The 18,642-nt window shown below is 44.4% G+C and overlaps 3 protein-coding genes across 5 annotated transcripts in view; 1 reads left to right on the top strand and 2 right to left on the bottom strand.

Moving 5' to 3' along the window:
• The window catches only part of LOC120899867 (neuromodulin), an 82,413-nt gene that overhangs the window by 19,815 nt on the left and 43,956 nt on the right, over positions 1 to 18,642 (top strand). The window lies entirely within an intron of this gene.
• On the bottom strand, positions 6,114 to 12,422 carry LOC120899865. 3 transcript variants are annotated; one of them, XM_040306151.1, is made up of 3 exons: positions 12,214 to 12,422; positions 11,932 to 12,154; positions 6,188 to 7,583 (listed from the first exon to the last, which is right to left on the bottom strand). In XM_040306151.1, the coding sequence occupies exons 2-3, from the start codon at positions 11,978 to 11,980 to the stop codon at positions 6,457 to 6,459; spliced, it is 1,176 nt and encodes a 391-aa protein (XP_040162085.1). In that variant the 5' UTR covers positions 11,981 to 12,154; positions 12,214 to 12,422; the 3' UTR covers positions 6,188 to 6,456. The 3 variants fall into 3 exon arrangements, 2 of the variants coding, with proteins under 2 accessions (XP_040162085.1, XP_040162084.1); XR_005739115.1 differs by lacking the exons at positions 11,932 to 12,154; positions 12,214 to 12,422 and adding an exon at positions 6,114 to 6,158 and having other exon boundaries at positions 6,218 to 7,823; XM_040306150.1 differs by lacking the exons at positions 11,932 to 12,154; positions 12,214 to 12,422 and adding an exon at positions 7,665 to 7,823.
• Positions 7,872 to 10,121, bottom strand: LOC120899863. Its single transcript, XM_040306149.1, has 2 exons — positions 8,029 to 10,121; positions 7,872 to 7,966 (listed from the first exon to the last, which is right to left on the bottom strand). Exons 1-2 carry the CDS (start codon positions 9,847 to 9,849, stop codon positions 7,895 to 7,897), a joined length of 1,893 nt encoding a protein of 630 aa, XP_040162083.1. The 5' UTR covers positions 9,850 to 10,121; the 3' UTR covers positions 7,872 to 7,894.

The raw sequence follows: 18,642 nt of genomic DNA, 5'->3' as shown, positions 1-18,642 counted from the left end.
TCGCTCGTCGGGAAGCTGCCGCATTAACGGGGGAGACAATTATCGAACAGGCGTAGCCCCTAACGTTGCCCCTATGCTCCGTTGGTAGTTTGGTATTTGTTTTAGGGACAGCAAGCAAGCAAGCATGCGAGCAAGCGACAGAGCTAGTAGGTCGCACATTACGCCTAAATGGTTCACCGGAGGGCACCGGAAATGGAATCTAAGGGATTTTGGGGAACGCTTCGGTGGCAGCAATGTGTATCCTGTACGGAGCGTGCGTGTCTTTGTACACGTTCATCCCCACATGCTCGGTACTGCACGGGCAATTAGCTTCGGCAAAGCTACCGAAACTGCTGGCTTTAAATGTGGATAGCACTCGTGCTGAATAATTAAAGCATCGTTTGGCACACATTAAATATGAAGGCAAATGTGAGTGGAATTTAAGCTCGGCACTGGCTTTTGGCGTATTGTTGGCCATTGTTGGCAGGCATTTAAATGTGGCTTGTGACGGTATTAGTATTTGATTTTAGGCGTTATTAGGGGATTCAACACACGAATTGGTACTATTCTCAGTGGTATAATTGCAGCCATTAAGCAGCGCTACCTCACACGGTAACTTCCGCGCTGCATAACAGCACCGGTCAGCCTAAAGGTAGCAGAACATGGCGTTCTTCGTTCTTATTTCCCTCTCGCTCTTCATTTTTCTTACTAAAGATTTCCAAAACTGTACTTATGAGCTATCTACCGAAATAGATTAAGTGAAAAGCATTAGTTTGTACATTGTACGAACATTTGTTTTGAGAAATCCGGCTCGAAGGACCAAAATATCCATTGAACAGATGTGAATACTCACTCTTTTGGGTGAGTTGTATCCGAGTTGGAGACTAGCGGTCTGGGCCTCACTCATTTCGGAATTGAACCACTCACTCTCTCTGCTGCATGCAGGTGAATAAGAATATCCCTAATATATTAAAACATCAATACAAAAAATAACTAAAACGATTTCCATAAACTCTTCGATTTGAATTGATTGATTGATTGATTGGAGATGTATCCTGCGAGTGTATGTATAGACACTAGCAGGATATAGCTCTCACAATCACTCTGAGTGTTGCTCAAATGTTGCTATTCTAAAGTTATTGGGAAATACATTTATTTCCCACAAAGCCCCTAATTTATATCACTGACTTTTCAATATTACGAAGAAAATCGAATCTTCCAGTTACTGTTAGTACTGAATTGATTTTTGCATGAACTTCGCACAAATAATAATGTAAAATTCGTTAAATTAAACCATTACGCGGAAAGTCGTTAACTTGCACGATTGAAATTCGTGCACTTCACGGAACGTAAGCATAAAAACAATCACACCCACGAGTCCCATAAAACAACGGGACCGCCACAGACTGTGCTGGCTGGCACATGTTTTGATCAACTATCCTAGAAGCTCACGCACACTCAATTGCCGAGCCCGTGCCGGTGGTGCATTTGGTTCCACATTCTAGGAAGGTCTCGCGTCAATCTGGAAGCAATTCCTGGAAGGACGGAAAAGCGATATTTTTAACATGCAATGCTTCGCGCAGAGCTGCGTAGAAATGCTAGCCATAGCTAGCTTTTTAGTTAGGGTTTAGTCCTGTCTGTGGCCGTGGTTTTGTCAAAGCATTTTATTTGTGTTTATTGCAACTTGGAAACGAGAAAAGATGCAACTAATTGGTGTTATTGGTTGGAAACGATCTATTTTTCTAGCAGTCGGCAAAAGAAGCTAGAATCTGTACTTCAAATCGAGGTCGTATGACCTGCCGGGGACTTTATAAAACCCGTTTTCAGATGAAAAAAAAAACATTCCGACATTCTGAATATTGCTTCCGGCACTAAATCATGCTTAATCAAATCTCTCCACAATTACATCAAGGGCTTCTTTCTTTCTTTATTCACGCAAACGCTGCATTACCTTGACAACTCGCACACTCAACATACCGAACTACCGAATCCTCGTCCTCCAACCGATGCTTGGGAAACGTTTAATCATTTTCCCTAAATCGTTTTTGCCGTTTCGCGCAGCGCGTGCAATTTATCGCAATCGACAATTTTCTCAATCGATCCATCCCGGGTTCGGAACGATGAATGTCGATAAAAATGCCGTCGTCCATGCCCATAAAACATGCCGTGCGGCACGGGCAAGCTCCCATTGGCAATGCGGGGAAACCCCGTGCCCGACAATCGAGCAAGGCTGACTCGCCAGCCCCGGAAGCACTAAGCAGCGGGTGCACGATTGTACCAAAGGAACGACAGCAGCAGCGGCAACTCAAAAAATAAAAGCACACCGCCCTTTAAACGCAGTAACCGTAACGAGGAAGACCACCGTGGAACCATAAATAATATTCCATTCGATTCTTTCTGAAGTCTCGTTCTGTCGTGGCAAACGTTCATGGCAAAGAAAATGGACGATAAATGTACGAGCTCCGGCGGTTCGGGCCCCTCCCGGAAGTGGGTTGTTGAAAATTGGGCGTACTGGTTCTGAAACGAGGCTAGCATAGTAGGCAGCAGTAGCATCGAGCACAGAGTCCGTTACGAGAAAGAGGACATAAGGCTCGAAGTAAAAAAAATCCACTTTTTTGCGGAAAGCTTCAGCTTCGAAGGCGAAGTATGGTTTCGAGTTGATGCGTCATAAGCGGATAAAAATCAGACATCGGCAGGTATACTACAGTGGGTGGCACTGGCACTAGCACACACACACGATAGCACAGGTTGTGTTTGTGTGACATTCGCCAACCGTGATCTGGTTCTGCCGGTTTTGGCCAGATTGCCTTACGAGTACCAATGGAGAGCAGAGTGTGTGGGGGAAATAGAGCCACATGCAAGATTATCCTGCAAAGAGTGTCGCCTTTTTTTTATTTTGCTCGTGTCGGTGTCGGTGTGGCTTAGCGTACCAAACGAATGGCAATGGTACGGCGTTGGTCAGTGTTGCGGGTGGTCGGAAACGTTCCCGCACAGCAGTACGGCTGCCTAAGCCGTAGTACGAAAATAATCATATTTTTCTGATGGCAGGATAAATCTACTCGAGCGTATAGGTTATTCGTTTAGCTGCTTCTGCTGATTTTTGGGCACAGCACGAAGAAGAATGGGTAAGGCAGCAAGGCATTACCAAAGCCTTGACAAATGGAACTGGTGCATTAATGCGGATCCACTTTTTGATGGTTTTTATGGGGGAGGAAAAAGTGAGACAATCTGTTTGTTGCATGAAGATATGAATATTATACAATTACTGACAGGGAAATCGTGTGATCAAAAGTGTAAGCTGGCTCTAAAACTGATTTCTAGCTATGATACATGTTAAAAATTACTAGTTCAACGTCACGTTCTTCCAAGTGGATGAATAAACTGTTGTCGCGGAGTTCGTCCGTAAACAAAAAGCTAAAACTGATCGTCGAACGAACGAACGTTTGCCCGAACGAACGGTACAAGGAATGAACTAACGTACAACAGAACGATATACAGGTTCTTGCAAGCTGTCCGAAACTAGTGTCCATGGACGTAGAAACGACTGACCAAGAATGTAGCTTAACAACCATATTCGTTCCGTTTTTAGTAGATGTAGTAGATCTGCTGCTGAGCAGGTTGCCGGTTACTTATGTCAAGCAAGTCATTGAAGCCCAAACATGATTTAAATACCACATGTGATGATCATATCCACCTGATAAACGCGTCAAGACACCGCGTTTCTTCTTTAGGCCGCTGAGCCATGTGAATTTTCAACGCTCATTTTTTCAAACACTCATGAGTGCTTTTGAGAAACTTACATTCTCAACGTTTGTAGAATCGGCACAAAATCGGATTGAGAATCGTTTGAGAGTCTTCGAGAAAGGCAGTTTTAAATGTTTATAATTGTAAAAGGATTAAAAAATATGCGATCAAAAACTTACTTTCTATTCAAAGCTCCAAATAAAGCTTGAGTGGCAATATCAGTTTCTCAGAGTGTGAAAAAATAAGGAAGGCCACAGTCTCGCACCTGAGAACAAGTTTTGAGTGCTTGAGGAACTTTAAGGCTGCGGGGCCATGGGGATTCTCAACGCTCATTTTCTCAAGCACTCATGAGTGCTTTTGAGAAACCTGCGTTCTCAGCGTTTGTCGAATCGGAACAAAATCGGTTTTGAGAATCTTTGAGTATCTTTGAGAAAGTTGGCGATGCAGCGATCGGCTAACTGAAATATAAGCAATTGTGCTATTTGTTTTTCGATAATCACTTTGGAAAATGTATTCAATGTTTATAATTTAAAAAAATGCGATCAAAAACATATTTTCTATTTAAAGCTCCAGATAAAGCTTGAGTGGCTTATTCAGTTTCTCAGAGTGAGAAAAATTGACAACGGCCACAAGATCGCATCTGAGAACAAGTTTTGAGTGCTTGAGAAACTTAAATGAGTGCTTGAGAATGTTTTCTCAGTTTGAGAAATCACTCTTTTCATTGAGCTAAACCAGAGTGGAGGAGAGTGATTTTAGGCTGCGGGGCCATGGGATTTCTCAACGCTCATTTCCTCAAGCACTCATGAGTGCTTATAAGAAACCTGCGTTCTCAACGTTTGTCGAATCGGCACAAAATTGGTTTGAGAATCTTGCAGAATCTTTGAGACAGTTGACGATGCAGCGATCGGCTAACTGAAATATAGGCAATTGTGCTATTTGTTTTTCGGGAATCAAGTTGGAAAATGTATTCAATGTTTATAATTGAAAATAAAATGCGATAAAAAACTTATATTCCAGCTCCAAATAAAGCTTGATTGGCTTTATCAGTTTCTCCGTGTTTCAAAATGCAGCATGAAAATATTGCAAAACAAAGCAGCAACTCACTCGTTCGTGAATCAATTCGCTCGTGCGGAAGATGAGTGATTTGAATTGCAAAAAAGGGTTTAAAACACACCTCACCAAATCACTCACTCACTCTCACAAAAGATGCACAGCAGGAACAACACACTGGTGACCTTTTGGGATTTATAACTGTATTAGCTTTCAATTTCAATCACATCGATGTAAACTTTTAACTCTTCCAACAAGCGCCCAATGACGTTGGTAATTGCAAACAGTTGCAGCAAACTGCATATTTACCCAACCATTCTACCGAGTTAAATCTACCCTTTATCTGCACAGTAGCAAACTATTCATCGATATTGATATTGCCGCTTTTTACCCTTCATTAAAGAGCCTGTTGGGTGGAAATAACTTCTATCCATACCCGGTATGTCACCCGCAACACACACTCACACACACATACACGCTTTTCCCACTATTCAAAGGTAGCAAAGTGTGCGCCCTGTGTTGCTAGGCAAACCGAGCCGAGGGGGTAACATTTTAATATCAGGCGCGTGGTGTGTGTGTGTGAGCCGTCGCAGAATGTCAGCACTGGATGCAGGCGATGCTGGAAATAGCATCCGATGTGCTGCGAGCACAAAGTGAAAATATTTATCGACATCGATGCTGCACTTTGCGAAAGGCTGCACATGGCTGCGAAGCACTTTGTACTGCATGTTGTACCTACTTTTTTTGTTGTTGTGCCCTGTCTATGTAGGACGGTTTGAAAAAGATTCTTCTTGTACATCTTTTTTTTCCACTTGGAACGGAACACTGCACGTACCACGTAGCACACACACACACACACACACACACACACACACACACACACACACACACACACACACACACACACACACACAGCACTCAATGATGAGGCAAAATGTCATAAATGTTTTGTAACAATTTGTGCTCGGGGTGAGGGGTGTGAGTGTGTGTGGTTTTGAAAGGGGGAACGAGATGAAGAACTTACATGGCCACATGGTTTTAGCAGGACGTGTAAACACGTCGGTCCGCAAACGTACTGGAAGGAGCCTGCCGAAATTTGCCCCAAAGGTGCTCCAGCGCGAACGATAGAGAATTGCACAAATCCTCGCCACACCCCCACACTCAACTGGACGCGCTTTGTGCCGGACCGACCTGGGCCTGGGATAGTCGGGCCTCGGGGGCATCTAGCACGTTCTATCTGGGTCACCGTTTCGGAGGTGTATATGATGGGCACACGTGTTGTAATATTCTGGATACGTGTTGTTTCCCTTTTTTGCCCTCTCTCTCCCTCTCTCTCCTTTTGTTGGGATGATTTTTCGTTAACCGCCTTTGACACGGTTCTGAAACTATATTTAAAATATTTCATGACATACACGATCACATTTCAAATTACTTTTTCACTCACTTTTCTCGTCCCTTCACTAATCTGAATATCTACGCTTCCTTACTAATCTTCGTCACTCTTGCGGATTTGTATTCTGCTCCGTTCTCCTCGCTGGTTGGATTGCTTCTCCCGACGGTCTACTCTGTCTTTCATTGCACTTCTCTTGGCGTTCGCCCGGTGAGGCTTTCGTCTCAGGGGTGCTCAATCGCCAAGGGTGTCGAACGGTTTCGTCGCAACATACCCCCACCCGTGAACTCTCCCTATCTACTTGAGGAAGGTTTTGTAGGGCTGGGTTCACCGTTCTCCAAGACGTCCAAAACAGCGAGTCTGGTCGCTGATCGTCGTTGTACTCCGTTCGACGTACGAACTAATGCCTCTCTCACTCGCCCATCTTTCCCTGGTATTACCTTCTCTATCCTTCCCCGAGTCCACTGTCCTCTAGTTGTGCCACCTACTATCAACACGAGATCCCCCGGTTTTAGTTCCCTAACCTCGTCGAACCATTTGCTTCTTCTTGTAATAACAGGAAGATATTCTTTGATCCATCTCTGCCAGAATTGATCCGTAATGTACTGCGATAGTTTCCAACTACTCCTGAGGGTTGTTTTCTTGTCTACTTCTGGCGATAGTATTGGTTTTGATCCATCTGAGGTACCTAGTAGAAAATGATTAGGCGTCAAAGACTCTTGATCCGCCGATTCTATTGGAATGTATGTTAATGGTCTAGAATTTATAATCATCTCTGCTTGTAGCAGTATGGTTTCTAACGTCTCATCGTCAGGTTTTCTAGGCGCGTCTATTATGCTACTAATCGCCGTTTTCACTGATCGCACCAGTCTTTCCCATGCGCCACCCATGTGTGGCGTTGCTGGAGGTATAAAGTTCCAACTAGTATGTGGACTCGTAAATGTCAACGCAAGGGTTTCGTCGAGCTCCATTCTAAGCTCGTTACTAACTCCTTGAAAACATGTTGCATTGTCTGACCAGAATTCTAATGGTGTACCTCTTCTGGCCATAAATCGTTTCACTGCCATAATGCAAGATTCCGTGCTCAAAGAATGGACTACTTCTAGATGGACCGCCCTAACTGTTAGGCACGTAAAAAGTGCTACCCACCGTTTCGCGTTTGCTCGTCCTACTCGTACCAGTACCGGACCGAAATAGTCTAAACCTGTGTAACTGAATGGTCTTGTAAATGCTGCGAGACGTGTCTTAGGCAGAGGAGCCATTGGTGGTAGCTTGGGATATCTCCTCATCACTCTACAGTATGAGCATACATCAGTCACCTTCTTCACTAGTGCTCTCAGGTTGGGAATGTCGAAGCGTTGACGAATTTCATTTACCACTGTCTCTCTGTTTGCGTGTCGATACTGGATGTGGTACCAACCTACAATAAGAAATGTTACATGATTAGTCTTTGGAAGTATAACTGGGTATTTAGCATCGTAGCTGGAGTATATGGATGCACCGATTCGTCCTCTCATCCTTATTATTTCATCGCCGTCCATGAAAGGCCACTTCTTGTAGATGGGACTGGATTTGGAAACGGTTGTATGTCGTCCTTCAGGGTCTCCCATTGTTTTAGTCAGCTCTGCAACTTCATCGGGGAATGCTTCGTGTTGCGCAATTTTCCATAGTGCCAGTTCCGCAGTCCGTAGTTCTTGGTGTTTAAGAACCCCTAGTTGCAATGGTTTCCCATTAACCTTGCTCCGTAGATTGTTTTTGTACCGAATGATGAATGCTGCAGAACGAAGGAGTTTTCTCCAGAGGCTGAATCGGGACAAGTCGATTGGTGGTACTCCCGAGTGGATGTATAAGTGCGTTACTCTCACCTCCTCGTTGGTGTCATGCATGGATTGTTTCAGAGGCCATCGGTCCTCTTTTTCGTGCAGGAATCGAGGACCGGTAAGCCAAGGATTTTCCATCACTAGTTCGGGGCCGGTGTTCCACTTGGTGGCCAAGTCTGCTACGTTTTGTTTTGACGGCACCCACCTCCAGTCTTGTGGATCTGTAGTGGTCAGTATTTCCCCCACTCGCACGGAGACGAACTGTTGATAACGTCGAGGGTTAGCTGACTTTATCCATGCCAAGCAAACATTTGCATCACTCCATAGGAAATGTCGTTTTATGGGAAAGGAGTGCTGCTCTTTAATACTGGACAGCATTCGACATCCTAGAACGGCTGCTTTTAGTTCTAGTCTTGGAATGGATATCGTCTTAAGGGGGGCCACTTTAGTTTTACCACCTATTAGTCCAAGTTGGATCGATCCTTCTGTCTCTATTCGAAAATACGCCACAGCGCAGTACGCGGTTTCGCTTGCATCTACGAAGACATGCAGCTGTATGTCATCGATATTTCTAGGGTAAGGGGATTGAAAATAGCATCTTGGTATGCGTAGTTTATCTAGTTGTGGAAGTAGATTTGTCCACTCTCGCCATCGTTTATATATATCGACCGGTATTTGATCATCCCAATCGATGCCTCTTATCCATACTTCCTGAATGAGGGTTTTCCCATGGACCAGGAAGAAGGATATAAGTCCCATAGGATCAAATAGGCTCATTACGACTTTCAACACTTCTCTTTTTGAGGGAATATGGTCTTCGCGGAGAATATGCTGGACACTTTCGTTGGAGGAGAAGGAGAATGTGAAGACATCTTCGCCTGTCTTCCATTTCATTCCTAAGACTGACCCCGTGTTTTCTCCTCGTTCTAGCATAAGATCCTTTGACGTTTCTTCCGCTGAGTCTCCGACGCTTTTTAGTACTTCTGTCGAGTTGGACATGAATCGACGAAGTGTGAAACCGCCCTTAGAGTGTACGAGACTAACTTCTTTCACGATTTGTATTGCTTCGTCTACTGTCTTGAAGCTCTGCAAATAGTCGTCTACGTAGTGGTTTTTTATGATTGCGTTAGCAGCCCGTGGAAATTCTGTTGAGTATTCTTGTGCATTTAGATTTTTCACGTACTGGGCTGCGGCGGGAGAGCACGTAGAACCGAACGTCGCCACGTCCATTACATATATTTGTATCGGATTTGAAGGGCTCTTGCGATATACGAAGCGCTGTGATTGGCGATCAGGGTGACGAATTCGGATTTGATGGAACATCTCCATTATATCCCCCGACACTGCTACTGGAAATTGTCGAAACTGACATAAGATCTGTGGCAGCGGGGCCAGAAGATCCGGCCCTTTCAGCATTCTTAGATTGAATGATACTCCTTCAACTTTTGCTGCTGCATCCCAGATCAACCTTATCTTGCCTGGCTTCTTTGGATTTTGTACCACCCCCAATGGCAGATACCATATTTTTTCAACTGCCTGAGATGAAAGTTCTTCTAGGCTAGCTTTGTGGGCGTATCCCTTTGCTTCATATTCCGATATAGTTTGCCGTACCTTTTCTTCAAGTGCCGGCATTTGTGCGAACTTTCTTTCTAGTGCTTGCATTCGTTTAACTGCCATAGGGTAGCTATCAGGGAAATTTGGAGAGTCAGAATTCCAAAGCAGCCCTGTTTCGAAGCGATTACCTTGCTCGACGCGTTTTGTTGTTTCTTTTAATATGCGATTCGCTCGTCTTTCTTCTTCTGTGTCCAGTTTCTCATTTGTAACTTTCGTGCAGTAATCCTCTATCGTGAAGTAGTCTCGCAACATGTCGTTGACTTCTTTGTTACAATCTGACTGGGGTGCAACATGAAAGTTTACTATCGCTGCTGGTGCCTTGTTTTTTGCACTTCCTCCGTAGATCGACCAACCTAGTCGACATAGAGCAGCGATTGGCTCAGGTGGCCGTCCTTCGCGAATTTTCAATGGCACACCAAGCCGGATATTGTCCAATCCGATCAACAGTTGAGGTTGTGCGCGTGTGTAGTTCTGCAGTGGTAGCCCTTTCAAGTGCGAGTATCGTTGTTGTAGTACGTCGTATTTTAGCGTTTGTGTTGGGAGCATAAGTTGGCTGACTGTTCTCACGTTTTCCAGTCCGTACTTAATGTTTTTATCTCTCCCGGATATTTGCAGGCGTATTATTTCTGAGCCGGGCTCTTTCCTTGTCACTTGTCCTGTCCACTGTAGGGTCAATGGTGTTTTTTTGCCATGCACGTTCAACTTTTGGGCTATCGTTTCATCGATTAATGAGTATGACGAGCCCTCATCTACGAATGCATAAATTGTTAGTGAAGTATTATCATGGTGCAGGGTAACGGGTAGTATTCTGAATAATGGACTTATAGCATTTACCTCGTTTGTGTGTGATGCGCATGCGCTTACGGCTTCATCGGTTGCTACTGTTGGATGGAGCAACTGGTGGTGTTTCAGGCGACATTCATCCACCCCGCAACCTTGCCAGGATTTACAAGGCCATTTACCATGGTTATTTAGACACGTCCTGCATAGTGCCTTGTTATTTACAAATTTCCAACGTTCGTCCACATCGGCGGCTTTGAACTGCTCGCATTCGTAAACACGATGACCTTCACGTTGGCATACTGCACATTGTCTCCTTTGTGTTGCACTAGGAGGACGATATGAGGACGTTGACCTTTCGTTCGGTGTTTCCTCTTCTACATTCATTCTTACGTGTGTGTTTAAGGCGACCGTATGTTTTTTTCTTCTTGATAGGCGGCCCAATTCAACTTCATATCACCTGGTAATTTTTCTTCGAGCTCTTCCAATAGAGTTGGGTTATTTAGATGCGCGTTTAGTTTAGCTGCTCTCATATGATTAGTCAGAGCTTTTACCGATAAACCAAATTCAATCACTGTTCTCATTCTATCCGGTCTCGGCGGTGACATGCAGCGGATTTTGTTAAGGAGCGAACGAATAAGTAGGCTCGGTTTACCATATATCATTTTGAGCGTTTCGAGTATATCGGGCACATTCTCTTTCAGCGTAAGTTGATCTTTCACTAGCTCGAGCGCGTTTCCTTTGAGGCATCTTTGTAGCCGTATTAAATTTTCCGCATTACTAAACCCACAAGTTTGCGATGTTTCTTCGAAGGTACTAAAAAATAGCGGCCAATCTTCCGGGTCACCACTAAAGTAGGAAACTTCTTTACCAAGTACGTGACGTGCGGCTATCTGTCTCCCTGATAGATCCGATTGTTCTTTCAACCGTTCCTCCACCATGGTCTTTTCGTTCGTTCTCTTTCTGGCACTCGATGTTACAAAAGGCTGTAAATTCATTAGCATCGAGCCGGCGCGAGAGACAGCTTTCTCCCTTTCCTTTTCTCCAGGCATTTCTTCACTCTTTCTAAGCCAGCACACTACCTTCTCACTATAGCTCTCCTGTGAACCCATGTTGCTGGCGCGAGATTGTTGCAACAGCAGCTCGCGCTTTTTCTCGAGTGATTCACGACGTACGCTGGTTTCGAGAGCGTTCATCTCCGCTTCGGCTTTAAGCTCTCTCTCCCGAAGAAGACTTTCTTCCTCGGCCAGCTTTCTCTTTTCCTCTAGTTGGCGGGCTAACTCTGCATTCTCGCGGCGTTTCAGCTCTCGCTTCTCTTCTATTTCGCGTTCTCTTAAGCGTTTCTCTTCTTCAACCAGCTTAAGCTGCTCTTCCACGTTCACTGAGAGAAGAGTGGAAGGTACACTTCCTTGCGCAATCCTCTCGCTCCTTTTAGTAGAAGCCACTGACCCTTTCTTGGACCGCACTGAAGGCTTTAAACTGGCTGTGTCCCGATCGTCACGAAATTTAGCAGCTGTGGTTTCCTGCTTCACTTTGCACTTCGAGCATACATACCTCGATGCTGGATCTTTGATCTCCACGAACAGTCCTGCACACTCAGCATGCTCCCATTTCGTACACAAGCAGCATTTTTCCATCGTGGCTTGCTCTTCTTCGGGTCGGTTGCACAGCTGGCACTTCGGTGTGCTGTCCATCTTACTTCTTCTCTGATGCCAGAGAAAATTTCAGAAAATGTTGGGATGATTTTTCGTTAACCGCCTTTGACACGGTTCTGAAACTATATTTAAAATATTTCATGACATACACGATCACATTTCAAATTACTTTTTCACTCACTTTTCTCGTCCCTTCACTAATCTGAATATCTACGCTTCCTTACTAATCTTCGTCACTCTTGCGGATTTGTATTCTGCTCCGTTCTCCTCGCTGGTTGGATTGCTTCTCCCGACGGTCTACTCTGTCTTTCATTGCACTTCTCTTGGCGTTCGCCCGGTGAGGCTTTCGTCTCAGGGGTGCTCAATCGCCAAGGGTGTCGAACGGTTTCGTCGCAACACCTTTTCTATCTTGCACGTTATAGTCTAAGGCCACTTCAGGCAACCTTGTATCGCAGCCGAAGCAGCGAAGGACCACTTCCGTGTCCTTCAGCATAGTTCGTGCATAATTAACGGGGTTTTCCTACCCCACGGCCCCGCTCAAGCACACCGCACACACCACTTCATAAGCCCACCAAAGATGGGTTATGAAATTTTTCTTATCCACACACAAGCACACACACACACGGCATGACGCCTTTGCTACACGGTCGGCTAACATTCTTGCGTTTGACTTTCCGCGTGCGGCAGAACGGCGAACCACACGTCTTGGCGTGTGCGAAGCGGTTGTTGATGACGTTCTCGCTGCTGGAGCTGCTGCTGCTGGAGATAAATTATTTTCCAAAGAAGATAAATCAGCCCCGGATCATTGGATGTGTGTTTCTGTGTTCCTGTGTGTGTTGGCCTGTTTGCCCGGTTGCTTCGACCCTGTGCCGGCCACAAACTCATTTAAGTCAATGTTTGCAAGACGTTCAATTAGGAGCCGTGGCAGGCCGTGCGCGGGCCGTGGTTAGTACCACCCAGGCACGCGCCTTCATTTGTGTGAAGGGGTGGTTTTGTTTTTGGTCGCTGTTTCTTCTTTTTCCGCTTCAGCAAAGCAGGGGATTAAGTATGTGCGAAACGATGATAAGCAAATTATTATACAGCGTGGTGAGTTGGCGCTCATGCTCCTCTAATCATCTTTATGGTTGTGCGCGAACAGCGTCAGGAAGCGTGCATGTAGTAGCATTTGCCTTAAATTTGAGTGATGAGCTTTTAAACACGGAATGGCATTATTTAATGCCACCGTTGGAGATTTTTGAGAACGAAAATTTCTCATAAAATATCAAACTAAGCTTGCAAAAGGGAGATAAAACATTCTACCAAGCACGCAAACGGGAAGGAACAGCTCTTCCATCACGTCGATACCCCAGCTTCTTCTAGGGACCAGTTGAAGGATACATTGTTCCCGGTTTTCTCCCTTTCGGATGACTGCTCGCGCACAAAAAGACAGCTCAAACCTCAAACCAACGACCCCCGGCCAGGGGTGTGTTTCTGTATGTACAACAATCCACACACAGAAGGAATGCCCTACCGCGTCTTAAAAAAGGATCGAGTTGCAAAAGATGGGCGCAGTTCTCTCTGTGTCTGTGTGTGGTCTTTTTTTACAAATTTAATGATAACTAACGAGCAAAGTTTTTCTCTCCCCCCCCCCTCCCCACACTCACTCGAGTGTTCTCATTACGGTTGGAGATATTTTTAGGCACGGTGTGTATGTGTACCGTACCTGCCGAAGGTATTTATCAGGTGTAATCGTGTTCGCTGCGCCTCCACCACCACGGCATGCTTCGTGCACTGCAAAACACGATGATAAATTATGTTAATTAAAAGCTGCTTGCAGCATGTGAAACTTGGGAAGCATCCCACACACAAAAAAACAGGCTACACGCTACACGTGCTTTGTGTGTCATATGGAGGGAATTGCCTTTTTTATAAAAAAGCAAAAAATACATGTGTGAGAAACAAAATACATTTTCCATTACAAACAAAAAACAGCAGCGGCCACCACGACAGCGTATTGTAATTAAATATGCGGTTAGTTTGTGTACAATAGTTTGCCTTCAAACTAGTGATGGGAAAAATGAATATAAAAAGGGATTCGAATCTTCGAATGCCGATCCTGGATGGGATTCGAATCTTTGAATCCCAATCGCAATGTGGTATAGCGTTTTACTCTAGTTTGCAACGGGGGGAGGGGGATGGGTGGTGTATAAGGTAAAGCTGGAATAAGAGGTCATTCTGTTTTAATCCAAATTATTTAACTTTGCAGTACTTACATCATAATTAGTACAGATCCCTGTGTTATGCGGACCTTTATTCAATATCAAATCAAATAATTTATTTCAAGTGACTATAACTTCTCATTGAATGCTACATTACACGAACATTTGCTATATATTGACTGAAAACTGCGTGATTCGACTTCCGAAATTAGAGATTCGTGGTTTCTGTCGACCCCCATTAATAGCGTATCTCGGAGACAGCCTCTTATTACAATCGCAATCCCAATCCCAATCGCAATAAAGAATCCCAATCGCAATCCCAATACCAATCAGAATCCCAATCAAATACCAAACGAATCCCAATCAAATCGCAATGGAATCTTTTAAGGATTCAAATCCTACAAACGGGATCCGATCCGATCGAATCTTTCTAGGGATTGAATCTTCGAATCTTCCGAATCCCGAATCTCCCAACACTACTTCAAACTACGTTTTATTTGTCTTTTTTGTGTGTCAATTCGAAAGAGTTAATAGATAGTTGCCAACGAATCTAATTAATTTTCCCGCTTCGACAAAGCCAATTTACCGGTTGATTTAATAAACCGACAACTAGTGTTGTCTTGCATATCCCCTAAAAAACACACATACACACACACACAATAACGGACAAATAAAATGCATAATTTAATACGAACGAATACGGAAAATAATTCGATTACCGAGAGCTGCATCATTTACTCCCACCAATAACATCCCCACACCGTATCGGCTACCGATTATTCGATTCGTGTCCTTTCAATTTATTTGCAATTTACCTACATTTTGCCAAAGTTTTTTGGTGTGTGCAAGTGCATTTAATCAATACGATTGCATTATCAACCGCGTACCATCGGCACCAAATGCACCTTTTTGGTTTGGAGCTTATATTTACACCTTCCCGGAAGCGCGATGCAACTTCAAAGCTTGACAATCGCTTTCCCCGATCGAACGCTCATCGCGCACGACGCAGAGAGCGCACCAAGTGGGGGCGTTGAATAATCGAGTCGGCATTGATCCGTACCCGGGTAAGCTTTCAATAATGCAACGCGGGTACAGTAAAGTGAGAGCTGTTTCGCTATTTCGCTCAATTTCTCATGTCAGCGCTACAAACCCGTGCCTGCGTTTACTGGGTTGACAGTCCATTAAACTGGGCCCGTGTGCGCTGCATCAACAAAGCAAACTCAATTATGTGCAGCTACACTTGCAAGCGGAGAGTAGTGGAGGAGAGCTACTTTCTTCTTGCTTCTCTTGTCTACTTGCCAGATGTTTTTTTTTTTTTCTTCTGGGGATTTTTATTTTAATTTCGAAGAAAAAGTCTTCCTGCCCGTACGCGACTGCGAAGGGTATGAAATAGATACTCGCCGGATGTGAAGCTAGACTCTGTTTTCTACCCTCCTCCCTTTTCCATTCTGTTTGCCTGCACCCACAGCAGGGTCTTGTGTAATGTTTCCGGGAAGTGTTTCGTTTGCTTTGAACGGTTTTGGGAGTGGTTTTTTGTTTGCTTCTTCATTTTGAAACTGTTTTTTCCATCCCAAAACACTGGATGGCTCTAGTTCCCCTAAGCTCGACTTGTCGAATTTTCGAAACCATCTCCCATAACCCAACAGAACAGCTCCATCCAAGCCCATTGTACCACTTTGCCCTCATGTCGTACGTTCTTTTGAAAGCTTCGTTAGAGAAAAAAAACCGTCTGCAACACACAAGACACTATGGCCGGACGGGTATGTGCTCGCGTGTGGCTCGGCTCCCTATTTGGTCGATGAATTTAATTTCCGACCTGCCGGGAAGGTCCCGCAAAGGGGCAGGTCAAGCCATTTCCAGCAAGAACACGCTGTCAGTGGCCATAGAGGGCGCTTACACCTTTTTTGTGTTTTGTTTCGCTCTCTCTCTCTCTCTTTCTCGTGCGCCTTCAGCGCATTCAGCCGTCACGAACAGGTCTTGGTTGTCTCGAATACACCGACCCGGGACTAGCTCACAGGTCTTGGTTAAGAACGGTCCTGGCAGCTTCGTTCTCGGGAAGCATCGAGTCACCTCGTTTACAGATAGAGCGCAGCTCGACCGGGCACTTACAGCCAGCACCACCACCACCACCACCACTGTATTGCCCTTCGGTTTGATGGGGTGTAAAATTTTAAGGACATACTCCTTCTCTTGCAACAGGATCGCCGTACAGCGATGGTAAAGGCACCGCACACACACACAAAAGCCCCCAATAGAAACTGTTGAATAATTGATCTGCCATAAGAAATAACATTATTCGTCCACTTTTTCTCTTGGACTGCGTACGGGGCTGGAATTTTGCCTGTTGGCACTTTTCCTTGAAATTTCGTGCCGTTCCACACTTTCGCTTGCCAAGCAGCTGTGCTGCGGGTGTGCTGTGTTTTGGGGGTTGCATCGTGGGTTGAACAACAACAAGAACAAAAAAAGGCGAAACCCCGCTACAACCAACCCAGCAAGAGTAAATTAACCTTTTTCAACATCAAAGCACGGCGGCCCAGGCTGACCAGCAGCGGAAAGTGATGGAGTTTGGATGGAGCGAAGCCTTGAAGCTTTTGCACGTCATCCTCGTGGACAGCATGATAAGCCACTTGGGGTGCCTACGGTTTTTTTGAGGGGTGGGAGGATGAGGACACTCCTTACCCCCCGAGCACTGTGTCCGGGTGACCAAGCAGCACTGGTGCAATGTGGTGGGCGTTTCATTTTTCCCCCCCTGTGTGCCGGTACGATATGGTGTAATTTTATGCTTTTTCGATGTGCTTTGTAGTGGGTAGATTTACTTAGCCTTATTTACGTTTCGGGGTACCGTTTACGGTTCACGTGTGGTGTATAATTTAAGCAGTACGGTGCGGTGATTTATTGGCCAGTGTCTTTTTGGGGGTTGCTTTTTGCATCTAACCATATCGTAAAGGTGCATCATTTGCCGGTAAGGATCGGTCGTAAAAGTGACAAATTTGGCTTAGTGAACAATACAGTGCTTTCACATCTTCAAGCCTTGAAGCTTTTATGTTGCAAAGAAGCTGTATCAATTTCAGTTTCTAAATATACGACAACAATATTATGGTTTAATTTTGTTCCAAGGATTTGTTCGTTACAACAGACACACTTTACGGATTTGATGGCTTCCGTCGAGCATCTGGAAGCTATTAGGCCTTGTATTAAAACATTGTGGAAATCACTTGCAACGAAGGGACTTTAAAGATTCTTGTGTGGAAGGCAATTTTAGCTCTTGAAGATGGTCTGGTCATGTCATTTGTCATGTTAAGCTACAGTATAGTAAGCGATAGGGTCACATTGGACGCTCCTGAGGCAGGCCAAATCGGTTGTAGCGCCGGATAAGTAAGTAAGTAAGCAAGTAGGGTCACATCGATAGATGAAACGTAGCAAGAGGTTAAACAGGACATTTTACGATATTAGTTATTTTAGTTTAGATGGAGTTTGACATTGCCGGTCTCGTGATACTGTCATCAACTCGTACGACATGACAACATGCCCGCCATCGGTTCAAGCTCCGAATGGAGCGTGCCCCAATTTTAGGGATGATTTGTTCAGAGGCAGATTTTCCTATAACCATACAATGCGACTCCGAGGGGGGTGGGGCTCCAGCCTAAAGGGGGCCGCTCAGCTAAACCTCCCCATGTTAGTTCGCTTTTATAAGCGATTAATTTTTTTTTTGTATTTATATTTGCTACGAACTTTGAAGTTGATTTTTTAAGGCCTAGACAATCTTTACATACTTTCGCACTCTTCTATATTAGCAATAAAACCGCTCATGACAATAAAGCACGAAAAAGCACCTGGGACGTTTAATTTCAATGTTTAAAGAACTTCGTTGATGGTCTCTATGGCAAGGACGACAAGTTTTCAAATACACAAGACTAGGATAATCATTGTTTGATGCTTGAATTTCAGGCAATTTTTGTGTATTTGTGAAACAGGAAATCACACAAACTTTATGCAGTGGCTTTCACCTCTCGTATACAAGATTGAGCAAACAAATGAATTGAAAAATTTCCTTTACAAATACTAAAGTACAAAGGAGTTAAATTCGATTTTTCGTTTGAACTTTGAAACTTGAACTATTGAAAAAAATCCACCACCGGAAAAACTGATGAAGGACAACCAGAAAATATGCAAAATATGTAAGCGTCATTGCACGAAGGCTATAGGTACCGTTAAAATGTTATAATAACTACTGTTGAGACGTTATCAACAGCACTCTTTCTTTCACCCGCAGTAAATTATTATTAATAAAAACAAGCGTTTTTTAAGCTATCTTTTAGTCAGAATTTTATTGAGAGACGCTAAAAAATCCGTCACCTGTCTCGGGCTCAGGCGAAAGAGTGAACTTTCTTCTCTCCCGTAGCCCCGATCGT

Source organism: Anopheles arabiensis, chromosome 3 (genome assembly GCF_016920715.1).
Source record: "Anopheles arabiensis isolate DONGOLA chromosome 3, AaraD3, whole genome shotgun sequence".
Taxonomy (NCBI): domain Eukaryota; kingdom Metazoa; phylum Arthropoda; class Insecta; order Diptera; family Culicidae; genus Anopheles; species Anopheles arabiensis.
Note: the sequence above shows the minus strand (reverse complement) of the source record. Positions and strands in the feature narration are given on the sequence as shown.

What these genes read in the sequence shown, in the direction of transcription:
- LOC120899865 (XM_040306150.1), bottom strand. Translation starts at nt 7,773, where the DNA reads ATGGGAGACCCTGAAGGACGACATACAACCGTTTCCAAATCCAGTCCC. An exon ending in AAGGATGAGAGGACGAATCG is followed by an intron (nt 7,584 to 7,664) that starts GTGCATCCATAT and finishes TTCTTATTGTAG; the next exon opens with GTTGGTACCACATCCAGTAT.
- LOC120899863 (XM_040306149.1), bottom strand. Translation starts at nt 9,849, where the DNA reads ATGTTGCGAGACTACTTCACGATAGAGGATTACTGCACGAAAGTTACA. An exon ending in TGCATGACACCAACGAGGAG is followed by an intron (nt 7,967 to 8,028) that starts GTGAGAGTAACG and finishes GTCCCGATTCAG; the next exon opens with CCTCTGGAGAAAACTCCTTC.